The following is a 16,215-nucleotide window of genomic DNA, read 5'->3' on the forward strand; positions in this document are numbered from 1 at the left end:
CTGTTGTATTCGACACATGACAAATAAAGTTGATCTAAACCGCTGTGAAATATATTTTCCATAACCAAAAATATTGTATTTTCAGCTGTTTGAAGCTGTATAAAACAGAAAGTAAAAGATTGGAAGCATTGAAATAGCGCACATAGAACAGATCTACCACTTAGACTTGCTTGCAATAAAAATGACAGATCTATAACTCATATTTCTATGTGAATTTGGTCGTTTCGTCCAAAACGTTACATATTGCAGGTTTATACAAACCAGTCCGCATGATTTTGGATAGCCAGGGACACACTCCAACACTCAGACATCATTTACAAACGAAGCATTTGTGTTTAGTGAGTCCGCCAGATCAGAGGCAGTAGGGAATAGGGATGACCAGGGATGTTCACTTGATAAGTGCGTGAATTGGACCATTTTCCTGTCCTGCTAAGCATAAAACAGTACTTTTGGGTGTCAGGGAAAATGTATGGAGTAAAAGGTACATTATTTTCTTTAGGAATGTAGTGTAGTCAACAATATAAATAGTACAGTAATGTACGGACACCCAAAAAACTCTAAGTAGTAGGTCTTTACACCTCTGCCTGAAAATCACTGACGCCATGATTTGACCTCGTGTTTTTCCGAGTTCCCAGTTATCTTGAAAGCACCAACAATTCTATTCAACCTCCTCCTCCCTTGAACCAGGAAATTGTCGTGTTGTGCCGCTGTCTATTTCGCACATTCGTGCACAGCCCGATTAGGGTGGCTAGGTTGATATATGTGTGTATCACATTTTTACCATCGTTATATCTTATGTCTTCTAATTTCTACTCCGGCTACTTATCCGAAACCAAATATCTAGCTTGGGAGAGAGGATTTGCAGTCTCGCCAAAACAATGAGGTAAGGCCGTGGAAAATCTGATGTGTTTCAATGTCGCGTTTTAAACATTGGTTTAAATTGTCCTGATTCTTTATTGAAGGCGACAAGGGTAGATTAACGTTTGTCATAGATTTTCTTTCTTCTCAAAATGACGAAATTCACAACAAAAGAGGCTACGAACATGATTTATGTGCACTTGTGTGGAAAATAGTGCGAACGTAGACTACCGGTGTTTTATTGCTGTCTGGAAATAACATGATGACTAGTTTTTGAATGTAGACATGGAATAACATTTAGTCAATATGTAAGCAGATTTCTCCGAACCCGTTATATAATTTAGTTTATTCTCCCAGCAGTGCTGGCTAGGATAGAACTGCTGTGCTGTTCTCAAAATTCAAATACACTACAATTGCCAAAACCAGATTGTTCAGACTATTTATAGGCTAAGAGAGTAGCGTAGCAATATTGGCAGATTCAGAGGTTTCGAGTAAACATTTTTCAACACCAATTAGCTACAGTAGACCCATGCAGTTTAGTTTTAATTGCAAAGTAGTAGCCTACATTCCCTCTTCCAGGCTAGTTCTGTGCCAAAAGAAAGCTGATCATTTTGCACAATTCTGATTCAAAATAAATAAATAAAAATAACTTGCTGTGGCACTTTGCTAACTCAACTTCTTGAAGTTGTTGACACTGAGAATGCATTACGGCCTTGATGATAGAATGTAGGCCAGTGGTTCCCAACCAGAGGTACTAGGACCCATGGGGGTACTTTGGCTATCCACAGGGGGTACTTGAGAAGACTCATGAGACCATAGGCCTACTTCACGACTGGGTACTTCAGGGGTACACCGGGCAGAGCGAAATTCAGTTAGTGGTACAGAAACCAAAAAAGATTGGGAACCACTTATGTAGGCTATGATAACATAATAACGCAAGATAAGGGTGTAGTAGTCCTACTGCAGGGTAGGTTTAATTGCTTTTCTTATACTTCATGTATTTATTCACAACTGGAGAGAAAGTGCATTTGCATTTTTATACTGCACCTATCTATCCAAGCCAGAGATTCCCAAGTGTGCACATTATAAAAATCTAAATTCCAAGACTACATGTAACCCTCATGCTTGCTTCCTATGGGATTATAATGATGACAGAAAAACAGTCAGGTCCACAAGTATTTGGACAGTGACACAATTTGCATAATTTTGGCTCTGTACGCCACCACAATGGATTTGAAAGGAAACAATCAAGATGTGCTTTAAGTGTAGACGTTCATCTTTAATTTAAGGGTTTTGTCAAAATTATTGTATGAACCGTGTAGGAATAACAACCATTTTTATACATAGCCCCCCAATTTTAGGGGCTCAAAGGTAATTGAACAAACGAACATAATCATAAATTAAATTGTGAGTTTTAATACTTGGTTTCAAATCCTTTGCAGTCAATGCCTGCCTGAAGTCTGGAACCCATAGACATCACCAGATGCTGGGTTTCTTCCCTGGTGATGCTATGCCAGGCCTTTACTGCAGCTGTCTTCAGTTCCTGCTTGTTCTTGGGGCGTTTTGCCTTCAGCAAGTGAAATGCATGCTCATTCAGGTCAGGTGATTGACTTGGACATTGCAGAATATTCCACTTCTTTGCCTTAAAAAAGTATTGGGTTGCTTTCGCAGTATGCTTCAGGTCATTGTTGATCTGCACAGTGAAGCGCCGTCCAACGAGTTTTGAAGCATTTGGTTGAATCTGAGCAGATAATATAGCCCTAAACACTTCAGAATTCATCCTGCTGCTTTTGTCAGCAGTCACATCATCAATAAATACAAGGGAACCAGTTCCACTGGCAGCCATACATTCCCACGCCATTACATTACCTCCACCATGCTTCACAGATGAGGTGGTATGCTTCGGATCATGAGCAGTTCCTTCCCTTCTCCATACTCTTCTCTTCCCATCATTCTGGTACAAGTTGATCTTTGTCTCGTCTGTCCATAGGCTGTTGTTCCAGAACTGTACAGGCTTTTTTTAGATGTTTTTTGGCAAACTCTAATCTGGTCTTCCTGTTTTTGAGGCTTACCAATGGTTTACAGCTTGTGGTAAACCCTCTGTATTTACTCTGGTGACGTCTTCTCTTAATTGTTGACTTTGACACAGATACGCCTACCTCCTGGAGGGTGTTTTTGATCTGGCCAACTGTTGTGAAGGGGTTTTTCTTCACCAGGTAAAGAATGATTCTGTCATCCACCACAGTTGTTTTCCGTGGTCTTCCGGGCCTTTTGGTGTTCCTGAGCTCACCAGTGTGTTCTTTCTTTTTAAGAATGTACCAAATAGTTGATTTGCTCACACCTAATGTTTTTGCTATCTCTCTGATGGGTTTCTTTTTTGATTTTTCAGCCTAATGATGGCTTGCTTCACTGACAGTGACAGCTCTTTGGACTTCATATTGAGGGTTAACAGCAACAGATTCCAAATGCAAATGCCACACTTGAAATCAACTCTAGACCTTTTATCTGCTTACTTGTAAATTAACTAATGAGGGAATAACACACACCTGACCATGGAACAGCTGAGCAGCCAATTGTCCAATTACTTTTGGTCCCTTAAAAAGGGGGGGACCACATATAAAAAGTGCTGTAATTCCTACACCGTTCACCCCATTTGGATGTAAATACCCTCAAATTAAAGCTGAAAGTCTGCACTTTCAGCTCATATTCATTATTTAATTTCAACTCCAATATGCTGTGGTAGACAGCTAAAGAAAATAATAACTTGGTCAATGTCCAAATATTTATGGACCTGACTATGTGAGTTTGTATTTTAAATTTCATGGTTGCAAGTATGAGTCGCAAATGTGTAATTTAATTTCGTAAGCTTCATGTGTGAAAGATTTAACAAGATTTGCAAGCATAATTTATTTTCAGAATTAATGCAAGTCTATTTACGACTATTAATATTCTGCTGTGAATCAAAAATACACTTGTAGATTTTCAATCTGCGCTCGCTCTGAGTTCTGTCAATGTTGACACGTTGTAAAACGTTTTTGTAAATTTGTAGGACGAGATTTGCAAGTAAAATCTTGATTTGTGCTCTGGGGGCAGGACCTTTTTACTCCTGACCAATCAGTTCCCTCTGCCAAAACCACAGCCGCCTAACCATTGGCTGGATTGTTCCATCAAACTCTCTTGCCCACATGAGCAAGAGAGTTTGGTGGTCGTTGTTTGGTGCGACGCAGACAGGGTGGCGTGAGTGGTGAAAAATAAGTCATTTTCTGTTCAACTGAGTTTTGATGTTGAGTCTCTGCCGACAAAGTGATGTTAGGATATTTAAGTTATCCCGAACAAGCTTATTGGCTGAATACATTACGTTGTTACAGGTGTCAAGCAAAATCTAATCAAATGTATTGGTCACATACACATGGTTAGCATATGTTATCGCGAGTGTAGCGAAATGCTTGTGCTTCTAGTTCCAACAGTGCAGCAATATCTAGCAAGTAAAATCTAACAGATCCACAACAAATACCTAATACACACAAATCTAAGTAAAGGAATGGAATAAGAATGTAAATATATGGATGAGCAATGTCATTATCAGTGTGGCATAGGCTAAGATGCAATAGACAGTATAGAAGCATGTGGCAGCAGTGTGTAGGAGGGCGGTTCCTAGGTGTGAAAAGTGTGCAGAAGGGCATGAGACAAAGGAGTGTGTAGCATTGGGGAAAGAAGTGGTATGTGTTAACTGTTGGGGAGCCCATGGGTCTGGGGATCAGAAGTGTCCAGTGCGAGAGAGGCAGGTTGAGTTATTGGTGTTGAGTTACTAGGGTTAGAGTAGAGCAGAGGGTGTCGTATGCTGAGGCAAGAGAAGAAAGTTGAGGAAGATGGGTCAAGAGGGCAGGATCCTGAGAGTATTCGTGTGAGTAGTAGATCTGTATCAGTACAGAGGGAAAGGCCAACGAGTGATACATGCTTAAGATTGGCATTTTAGTGTTCATAGCAATGGTTATCAACTGTACTGCAGGGATGTATTTGGGTGTACGAGATTTGACGTCAGGAGAGTTACAGGGTGTGTTGAGTGGTGGTGTCCTGTCCTTTCAGGCTGTTGGCCTGAAGTAAGACTAGATAGGTGTAAATAGTGGAGTAGGGTGGTGGGTTTTTAATAGGGCTGACCCCATTTAGTCAACTGGTCGATAGGCTGTTGGTCGTCCAAGATTTCTTTAGTCGAACAGTAGCTTAAATAAATAAATAAATCATGGTGTACAAGACACCTTTTTGATTCACGCCTGTCTGAGTGGAATGATCCATTGTGGAGGTCGTTGAGCAGGCACAGTCCATCAGTCTAAGACACGTGCTACTGAAATTGTATATGTTTATATTATGTAAGAACAATGGTGCAACACATACAGTGGGGGAAAAAAGTATTTAGTCAGCCACCAATTGTGCAAGTTCTCCCACTTAAAAAGATGAGAGAGGCCTGTCATTTTCATCATAGGTACACGTCAAGTATGACAGACAAATTGAGATTTTTTTTCCAGAAAATCACATTGTAGGATTTTTTATGAATTTATTTGCAAATTATGGTGAAAAATAAGTATTTGGTCACCTACAAAGAAGCAAGATTTCTGGCTCTCACAGACCTGTAACTTCTTCTTTAAGAGGCTTCTCTGTCCTCCACTCGTTACCTGTATTAATGGCACCTGTTTGAACTTGTTATCAGTATAAAAGACACCTGTCCACAACCTCAAACAGTCACACTCCAAACTCCACTATGGCCAAGACCAAAGAGCTGTCAAAGGACACCAGAAACAAAATTGTAGACCTGCACCAGGCTGGGAAGACTGAATCTGCAATAGGTAAGCAGCTTGGTTTGAAGAAATCAACTGTGGGAGCAATTATTAGGAAATGGAAGACATACAAGACCACTGATAATCTCCCTCGATCTGGGGCTCCACGCAAGATCTCACCCCGTGGGGTCAAAATGATCACAAGAACGGTGAGCAAAAATCCCAGAACCACACGGGGGGACCTAGTGAATGACCTGCAGAGAGCTGGGACCAAAGTAACAAAGCCTACCATCAGTAACACACTACGCCGCCAGGGACTCAAATCCTGCAGTGCCAGACGTGTCCCCCTGCTTAAGCCAGTACATGTCCAGGCCCGTCTGAAGTTTGCTAGAGTGCATTTGGATGATCCAGAAGAGGATTGGGAGAATGTCAGATGAAACCAAAATATAACTTTTTGGTAAAAACTCAACTCGTCGTGTTTGGAGGACAAAGAATGCTGAGTGCATCCAAAGAACACCATACCTACTGTGAAGTATGGGGGTGGAAACATCATGATTTGGGGCTGTTTTTCTGCAAAGAGACCAGGACGACTGATCCGTGTAAAGGAAAGAATGAATGGGGCCATCTATCGTGAGATTTTGAGTGAAAACCTCCTTCCATCAGCAAGGGCAGTGAAGATGAAACGTGGCTGGGTCTTTCAGCATGACAATGATCCCAAACACACCGCCCGGGCAACGAAGGAGTGGCTTCGTAAGAAGCATTTCAAGGTCCTGGAGTGGCCTACCCAGTCTCCAGATCTCAACCGCATAGAACATCTTTGGAGGGAGTTGAAAGTCTGTGTTGCCCAGCGACAGCCCCAAAACATCACTGCTCTAGAGGAGATCTGCATGGAGGAATGGGCCAAAATACCAGCAACAGTGTGTGAAAACCTTGTGAAGACTTACAGAAAACGTTTGACCTGTGTCATTGCCAACAAAGGGTATATAACAAAGTATTGAGAAACTTTTGTTATTGACCAAATACTTATTTTCCACCATAATTTGCAAATAAATTCATTAAAAATCCTACAATGTGATTTTCTGGAGAAAAAAAATCTCATTTTGTCTGTCATAGTTGACGTGTACCTATGATGAAAATTACAGGCCTCTCTCATCTTTTTAAGTGGGAGAACTTGCACAATTGGTGGCTGACTAAATACTTTTTTTTCCCCACAGTCGGAAGTTTACATACACTTAGGTTGGAGTCATTAAAACTCATTTTTCAACCACTCCACAAATTTCTTGTTAACAAACTAAAGTTTTGGCAAGTCGGTTAGGACATCTACTTTGTGCATGACACAAGTAATTTTTCCAACAATTGTTTACAGACAGACTATTTAACTTATAATTCACTGTATCACAATTCCAGTGGGTCAGAAGTTTACATACACTAAGTTGACTGTGCCTTTAAACAGCTTGGAAAATTCCAGAAAATGATGTCATGGCTTTAGAAGCTTCTGATAGGCTAATTGACATCATTTGAGTCAATTGGAGGTGTCCTTGTGGATGTATTTCAAGGCCTACCTTCAAACTCAGTGCCTCTTTGCTTGACATCATGGGAAAATCAAAAGAAATCAGCCAAGACCTCAGAAAATAATTGTAGACCTCCACAAGTCTGGTTCATCCTTGGGAGCAATTCCCAAACGCCTGAAGTTACCACGTTCATCTGTACAAACAATAGTATGCAAGTATAAACACCATGGGACCAGAACAGCTATCATACTGCTCAGGAAGGAGACGCGTTCTGTCTCCTAGAGATGAACGTACTTTGGTGCGAAAAGTGCAAGTAAATCCCAGAACAACAGCAAAGGACCTTGTGAAGATGCTGGAGGAAACGGGTACAAAAGTATCTATATCCACAGTAAAACGAGTCCTAAATCGACATAACCTGAAAGGCCGCTCAGCAAGGAAGAAGCCACTGCTCCAAAACCGCCATAAAAAAGCCAGACTACGATTTGCAACTGCACATGGGGACAAAGATCGTACTTTTTGGAGAAATTTCCTCTGGTCTGATGAAACAAAAATAGAACTGTTTGGCCATAATGACCATCGTTATGTTTGGAGGAAAAAGGGGGTGGCTTGCAAGCCGAAGAACACCATCCCAACCGTGAAGCACGGGGGTGGCAGCATCATGCTGTGGGGGTGCTTTGCTGCAGGAGGGACTGGTACACTTCACAAAATAGATGGCATCATGAGGAAGGAAAATTATGTGGCTATATTGAAGCAACATCTCAAGACGTCAGGAAGTTAAAGCTTGGTCGCAAATGGGTCTTCCAAATGGACAATGACCCCAAGCATACTTCCAAAGTTGTGGCAAAATGGCTTAAGGGCAACAATGTCAAGGTATTGGAGTGGCCATCACAAAGCCCTGACCTCAATCCTATAGAAAATGTGTGGGCAGAACTGAAAAAGTGTGTGCGAGCAAGGAGGCCTACAAACCTGACTCAGTTACACCAGCTCTGTCAGGAGGAATGGGCTAAAATTCACCCAACTTATTGTGGGAAGCTTGTGGAAGGCTACCCGAAACATTTGACCCAAGTTAAACAATTTAAAGGCAATACACTCAATTAGTATTTGGTAGCATGTAAACTTCTGACCCACTGGGAATGTGATTAAATAAATAAAAGCTGAAATAAATCACTCTACTATTATTCTGACATTTCACATTCTTAAAATAAAGTGGTGATCTTAACTGACCTAAGGACAGTTTTTTTTTTTTTTTTTTTACTAGGATTCAATGTCAGGAATTGTGAAATACTGAGTAAATGTATTTGGCTAAGGTGTATGTAAACTTCCGACTTATTTTATAACAAATGCGCTTTCTCCCGCGTTGGATAGTTGTCGCTTTCCGCGGTTCTGGAACACATTCGTGCGCTGTTGAATTGGCGCCTTTTCCTAGACCATGTTGCTACATGCAGAATAGCAAAGTTAACCAGCATATTGGTGTTGAGAACAATGCGGCAGAGGCAGCAGCGGAGTTAGGAGACGAGTATACAGCACTTGTCTTAATTGTCTAAGAAAAGTGAGGAGAGCGTAAACCCCAACTTAATTAGGTCTATAATCAATACCCTAACTGTTAAATGTGCCTGCTTTATAAATCATCCATATATATCTACAGAAATAAGACAGATCCTGCTTCTGTAGCCTGTTTGATTGTTTGGTTGATAGCCTACTGATTCCGTTAGCACCAAGCCTCACGCAACAATGTCACAAATTCAACCGTTTTTAATCTTTGCTGTTCTGTAATAAAGCTTTTACAAAAAAAAATCGTTAGACCAGCCTCTCTGGTATTAATTGTAATTTATTTAGGGTTGTTTACACTGTTCCAAATTGTCCAAAAATGTATATTTATAATAATAATAACCCCCCTTTTTCCTTGACCACCTCCTTGTTATTATTATGATCATTATTATAATAATAAGGAATGTCATTTATTAGTAGGCTTACTATAGCAGCCTTGTATAACCACCATCGAGCTGTAGGCCTAAGAGCGCATCCTGTTTAGTCTTAATACCGTAACTTACCTATATTTCAATACTTATTTGGCTACTGTATCAATCAATCATTTATTTGTTCATGTCTTCACACAGCATACGAGTCATTCATGACGTGAAATGCAATCAAGCATTTTAGTTTTAAAATAAAATAACAAAGCGACCATTGAATAATTAGCGTAAACAATAAATAGATCTAAAACCTTCCATTTTGGAAATTGCATTCACAAATGAATGCGACAGTTTTTAGTCTTTGCGGCAATAAGGGCTTTACAAAAACAGACTCTCTGGTATGCTTATTTATTTAGTGTTTACATTGTTCCAGAAAAATTATATTGTGATCCAACAGCACCTGTTTGGCACACATAGGCCTAAAACGCACGCAGCGCTTGCTCCATATCTTATTTTTCTTGATCTCCAGTATTTTCCACAACTAGTCAAATTTATTCCACACATCTGACTTCCCATTTACCTCCTGCGCAACCAGTAAACATCCCCCCGTTTCTAGATTATTTGTCATGTCCTCTGCATCCATTTTGCTGTCAAGTGTGACGGTGTTCAGAGTTTGTTATAACCAATTTATTGATGTGATTATGATATGCTATAGGTCAGGCCCTATTGGTCACGTGCATGTGAAGCATATGTGTAACGTAAAGAGAGCAAGGGTTGAGGGAATAGGGAATGTTTTTCCTGAATACATTAGGGATTTCGGTAACAACTTTTCAGTCAAATGGCTGTAAATATGTTGCAGCTTCAGCAACACGGACAGCGCTATACACACTGTAGATGTGTAGTGGTCATTGCAGCAGGGAGGAGAGAGTGAGACAACGGATGCTAGTCACAGTCACTCACTATTTTTTTAACACAGCGCAGCATGTCTGAGCCAGGCGACACAATCAAATAAATTGCAGTCGAACTCCCTCTAGTCATTTGTGTGTCTTAATTATTTCATCAAACAGTTCACTTAAAGCATCAGACAAGCTCAGTGCATATATCTGATTTGATTGAAACACATAGGATGTGTCTATATATGGGAAAATACACGTTTAACAATGTTGACCAATCGATTGGTCGAAAGAACAGACTCTTGGTCGACCAAGATTTTTTTTAGACGGGGACAGGCCTAGATTTTAATGAGTGTAGGGTTAGATGGTAGTGTATTTGTTGATTTATTTTCCTTTTTTCAAGAAAAGGGAGTTTTACTCCAGTCTAGTAGGTGGCAGTAATGCAACATTTATTGGATGCCATCCGCCGCTAATCCTCATCGAAGAAAAAGACATGAGCAAGAGAGGATGAGGTAAAGAAAACCACAACGATCTACTTGAAGGTAATCGTCTCTTTTATTTGTGTACATCTATTTTTTTTTGGGGGGGGGGGAATGCATGACAGTAGTTTGCTTATCATGTGAAATATAATGGTACATTTCAGACAAACTCCAGACCAGCCATTACATTGACAGCCGCTGTTGCGTTAGCTATCTGCCTTCTGACATTCATCCTAGCTTTACCATCAACTGGCTAGCTTTATCAGGCAGCTTTAGATACGAGGGGAAAACTAATATATTTGCTAGTTAACCATCTGATTGATAGTTTATATAAATGCCATTAACCTTAGCTAGATAGCTAGCTGAATTGAAACAGCTGGGGGAAAGGTAGCTAGCTAACTCCCACTATCATCACTGCAGTGTAGTTAATGTTAGCTAGGTTTCTAGAAAATAAAAACTATATTTGCTAGCTGTATTTTAGACTTGTTACTGACTTTTGAACACTTTTTGTCAAACTACTTCATTCCACTGCCTGTTTATTTATTAATTGATGACTGAAAAAGTTGGCAAGAAAACTTCCCCTCTCAATTTCACTGCAAATATACTAGCTAGCTAAAAATAAGCTAGTGACAACTTCATCAAGCTATGAATATGTCAAACTGTTTACAAAATGATGGCACATTTAAGGTAGTTGTGTTTCTCAGCAATTTGAACCAGCACTGAAATTTGAGCAGTGAGGGTAATTTCTTCCCCCTCTCAGCTCTTTTCTTCAGGTTGAAGCACATCCCTAACACCCAGACAGATGTAAAGAACTTTGGAACCTCCCAGCCACCAGGACAATAATCTTGTTCTTGTAGTTTATTCATAAGGTTAGATAGATAGATAGAAATAGACACACAAATGTTATTCTTTATCATGCAGAATTGTAGCTAAGCTTGTAACTTAGGAAGCTCATTCAATAATACAGACATACAGTGGGGGAAAAAAGTATTTAGTCAGCCACCAATTGTGCAAGTTCTCCCACTTAAAAATATGAGAGAGGCCTGTAATTTTCATCATAGGTACACGTCAACTATGACAGACAAATTGAGAGAAAAAAATCCAGAAAATCACATTGTAGGATTTTTTATGAATTTATTTGCAAATTATGGTGGAAAATAAGTATTTGGTCACCTACAAACAAGCAAGATTTCTGGCTCTAACAGACCTGTAACTTCTTCTTTAAGAGGCTCCTCTGTCCTCCACTCGTTACCTGTATTAATGGCTCCTGTTTGAACTTGTTATCAGTATAAAAGACACCTGTCCACAACCTCAAACAGTCACACTCCAAACTCCACTATGGCCAAGACCAAAGAGCTGTCAAAGGACACCAGAAACAAAATTGTAGACCTGCACCAGGCTGGGAAGACTGAATCTGCAATAGGTAAGCAGCTTGGTTTGAAGAAATCAACTGTGGGAGCAATTTTTATGAAATGGAAGACATACAAGACCACTGATAATCTCCCTCGATCTGGGGCTCCACGCAAGATCTCACCCCGTGGGGTCAAAATGATCACAAGAACGGTGAGCAAAAATCCCAGAACCACACGGGGGGACCTAGTGAATGACCTGCAGAGAGCTGGGACCAAAGTAACAAAGCCTACCATCAGTAACACACTACGCCGCCAGGGACTCAAATCCTGCAGTGCCAGACGTGTCCCCCTGCTTAAGCCAGTACATGTCCAGGTCCGTCTGAAGTTTGCTAGAGTGCATTTGGATGATCCAGAAGAGGATTGGGAGAATGTCATATGGTCAGATGAAACCAAAATATAACTTTTTGGTAAAAACTCAACTCGTCGTGTTTGGAGGACAAAGAATGCTGAGTTGCATCCAAAGAACACCATACCTACTGTGAAGCATGGGGGTGGAAACATCATGCTTTGGGGCTGTTTTTCTGCAAAGGGACCAGGACGACTGATCCGTGTAAAGGAAAGAATGAATGGGGCCATGTATCGTGAGATTTTGAGTGAAAACCTCCTTCCATCAGCAAGGGCATTGAAGATGAAACGTGGCTGGGTCTTTCAGCATGACAATGATCCCAAACACACCGCCCGGGCAACGAAGGAGTGGCTTCGTAAGAAGCATTTCAAGGTCCTGGAGTGGCCTAGCCAGTCTCCAGATCTCAACCCCATAGAAAATCTTTGGAGGGAGTTGAAAGTCTGTGTTGCCCAGCGACAGCCCCAAAACATCACTGCTCTAGAGGAGATCTGCATGGAGGAATGGGCCAAAATACCAGCAATGGTGTGTGTGAACCTTGTGAAGACTTACAGAAAACGTTTGACCTGTGTCATTGCCAACAAAGCACCTATCAAGGCTTTAAATGGTCAAATTTGGGGGATGACCACCAAATGCAATAAAGTTTGGTATAAATTACTCATGGCCATTTTTTTGTAAGTTACAAAAAAAAGTACTTTATTTGCCTGTTATTTTTACTAACTACTCTGGTAACTGAAACATCTGACAACATGCATACTTTCTCCATCGTTTAAAGTCTCATATCCAGGGTGAATACATTTTTATTAATGTATATAAGACATCACAGAAGCATTGACTAATACTGTACCTCTAGGGTCATGTGGTGGTCTGGCACCATGCTGGTTTCTAGTGATCTTACTCCCTCTCCACCTGAAATGCAATAACAAACACATGAATAACAATTTATTTTTATTTTATTTCACCTTTATTTAACCAGGTAAGCCAGTTGAGAACAGGTTCTCATTTACAACTGCGACCTGGCCAAGATAAAGCAAAGCAGTGCAATAAAAACAACACAGAGTTACATATGGGGTAAAAAACATAGTCAAAAATACAACAGAAAATATATATACAGTGTGTGCAAATGTAGCAAGTTATGGAGGTAAGGCAATAAATAGGCTATAGTGCAAAAATTATTACAATAGTATTAACACTGGAATGCTAGATGTGCAAGAGATTATGTGCAAATAGAGATACTGGGGTGCAAAAGAGCAAAATAAATAACAATATAGGGATGAGGTAGTTGGGTGGGCTAATTTCAGATAGGCTGTGTACAGGTGCAGTGATCGGTAAGGTGCTCTGACAACTGATGCTTAAAGTTAGTGAGGGAGATAAGAGTCTCCAGCTTCAGAGATTTTTGCAATTCGTTCCAGTCATTGGCAGCAGAGAACTGGAAGGAATGGCGGCCAAAGGAGGTGTTGGCTTTGGGAATGACCAGTGAGATATACCTGCTGGAGCGCAGACTACGGGTGGGTACTGCTATGGTGACCAATGAGCTAAGATAAGGCGGGGATTTGCCTAGCAGTGATTTATAGATGGCCTGGAGCCAGTGGGTTTGACGACGAACATGTAGTGAGGACCAGCCAACAAGAGCGTACAGGTCACAGTGGTGGGTAGTGTATGGGGCTTTGGAGACAAAACGGATGGCACTGTGATAGACTACATCCAATTTGCTGAGTAGAGTGTTGGAGGCTATTTTGTAAATGACATCGCCGAAGTCAAGGATCGGTAGGATAGTCAGTTTTACGAGGGCATGTTTGGCAGCATGAGTGAAGGAGGCTTTGTTGCGAAATAGGAAGCCGATTCTAGATTTAACTTTGGATTGGAGATTCTTTATGTGAGTCTGGAAGGAGAGTTTACAGTCTAACCAGACACCTAGGTATTTGTAGTTGTCCACATACTCTAGGTCAGACCCGTCGAGAGTGGTGATTCTAGTCGGGTGGGCGGGTGCCAGCAGCGTTCGATTGAAAAGCATGCATTTAGTTTTACTTGTGTTTAAGAGCAGTTGGAGGCTACTGAAGGAGTGTTGTATGGCATTGAAGCTCGTTTGGAGGTTTGTTAACACAGTGTCCAATGAAGGGCCAGATGTATACAAAATGGTGTCGTCTGCGTAGAGGTGGATCTGAGAGTCACCAGCAGCAAGAGCGACATCATTGATATACACAGAGAAAAGTGTCGGCCCAAGAATTGAACCCTGTGGCACCCCCATAGAGACTGCCATAGGTCCAGACAACAGGCCCTCCGATTTGACACACTGAACTCTATCTGAGAAGTAGTTGGTGAACCAGGCGAGGCAGTCATTTGAGAAACAAAGGCTATTTAGTCTGCCAATAAGAATGCGGTGGTTGACAGAGTCGAAAGCCTTGGCCAGGTCGATGAAGACGGCTGCACAGTACTTTCTATTATCAATCGCGGTTATAATATCGTTTAGGACCTTGAGCGTGGCTGAAGTGCACCCATGACCAGCTCGGAAACCGGATTGCATAGCGGAGAAGGTACGGTGGTATTCGAAATGGTCGGTGATCTGTTTGTTAACTTGGCTTTCAATACTTTCGAAAGGCAGGGCAGGATGGATATAGGTCTATAGCAGTTTGGATCTAGAGTGTCACCCCCTTTGAAGAGAGGGATGACCGCGGCAGCTTTCCAATCTCTGGGGATCTCAGACGTTATGAAAGAGAGGTTGAACAGACTAGTAATAGGGGTTGCGACAATTTCGGCGGCTAGTTTTAGAAAGAAAGGGTCCAGATTGTCTAGCCCAGCTGATTTGTAGGTGTCCAGATTTTGCAGCGCTTTCAAAACATCAGCTGTCTGAATTTGTGTGAAGGAGAAGCGGGGGGGGCATGGGCAAGTTGCAGCGGAGGGTGCAGAGTTGGTGGCCGGGGTAGTGGTAGCCAGATGGAAAGCATGGCCAGCTGTAGCAAAATGCTTTTTTGAAATTCTCGATTATTGTAGATTTATCGGTGGTGATAGTGTTTCCTAGCCTCAGTGCAGTGGGCAACTGGGAGGAAGTGCTCTTATTCTCCATGGACTTTACAGTGTCCCAAAACTTTTTGGAGTTAGTGCTACAGGATGCAAATTTCTGTTTGAAAAAGTTAGCCTTTGCTTTCCTGACTGCTTGTGTATATTGGTTCCTAACTTCCCTGAAAAGTTGCATATCGCGGGGGCTATTTGATGCTAATGCAGTACGCCACAGGATGTTTTTGTGCTGGTCAAGGGCAGTCAAGTCTGAGGAGAACCAGGGGCTATATCGGTTCTTAGTTCTGTATTATTATTTTTTTCAATACGCCTAGTCAGTCAGTAACTAGGCTAATTAAACACAATGTGCACATCAGCCAAATGATACCCAACCAACACAGCCAAGTAGTCTATTTGCAGTGAAATTGGGAGGTGCATTTGTCTTGCCAACTTTTTCAGTCACCAATTAATAATTAAACATGCAGTGGAATGAAGTAGTGTGTTCAAAAGTCAGTAACAAGTCCTTAAATTATAGCTAGCAAATAAAGCTATAGTTTTTATTTCCTAGAAACCTAGCTAACATTAGCTACCCTGCAGTGATGTTGGTGGGAGTTACAGTGGCTTGCGAAAGTATTTACCCCCTTGGCATTTTTCCTATTTTGTTGCCTTACAACCTGGAATTAAAATTGATTTTTTGGGGGGTTTGTATCATTTGATCTACACAACATGCTTACCACTTTGAAGATGCAAAATATTTTTTATTCTGAAACAAACAAGAAATAAAACAAAAAAACAGAACTTGAGCGTGCATAACTATTCACCCCCCCCCCCCAAGCAATGGCTGGTCTGGAGTTCGTCTGAAATGTACTGTTATATTTCACATGATAAGCAAACTACTGTCATGCCTTTTCACCAAAAAATAGCTATATTTGATTGATGAAACAATCCAGCCAATGGTTAGGTGGCTGTGGTTTTGGCAGAGGGAACTGATTGGTCAGGAGTAAATGGTCCTGCCACCAGAGTGCAAATCAAGATTTTAC

The 16,215-nt window shown here is 41.1% G+C and overlaps 1 protein-coding gene across 2 annotated transcripts in view; it reads left to right on the plus strand.

Annotated features, from left to right (window-relative positions):
- Window positions 1-710: 710 nt before the first annotated feature.
- The window catches only part of LOC311136152 (vasodilator-stimulated phosphoprotein-like), a 61,549-nt gene continuing 46,044 nt past the window's right edge, over window positions 711-16,215 (plus strand). For both annotated transcript variants that reach the window (XM_084170241.1, XM_084170242.1), the window contains exon 1: window positions 711-883. In XM_084170241.1, the coding sequence (XP_084026367.1) occupies window positions 879-883 (5 nt within the window). In that variant the 5' untranslated portion in view covers window positions 711-878. The remainder of the gene's footprint in view (window positions 884-16,215) is intronic.

Source organism: Coregonus lavaretus (genome assembly GCF_964263955.1).
Source record: "Coregonus lavaretus genome assembly, chromosome: 10".
In the NCBI taxonomy this organism is placed as follows: Eukaryota; Metazoa; Chordata; class Actinopteri; order Salmoniformes; family Salmonidae; genus Coregonus; species Coregonus lavaretus.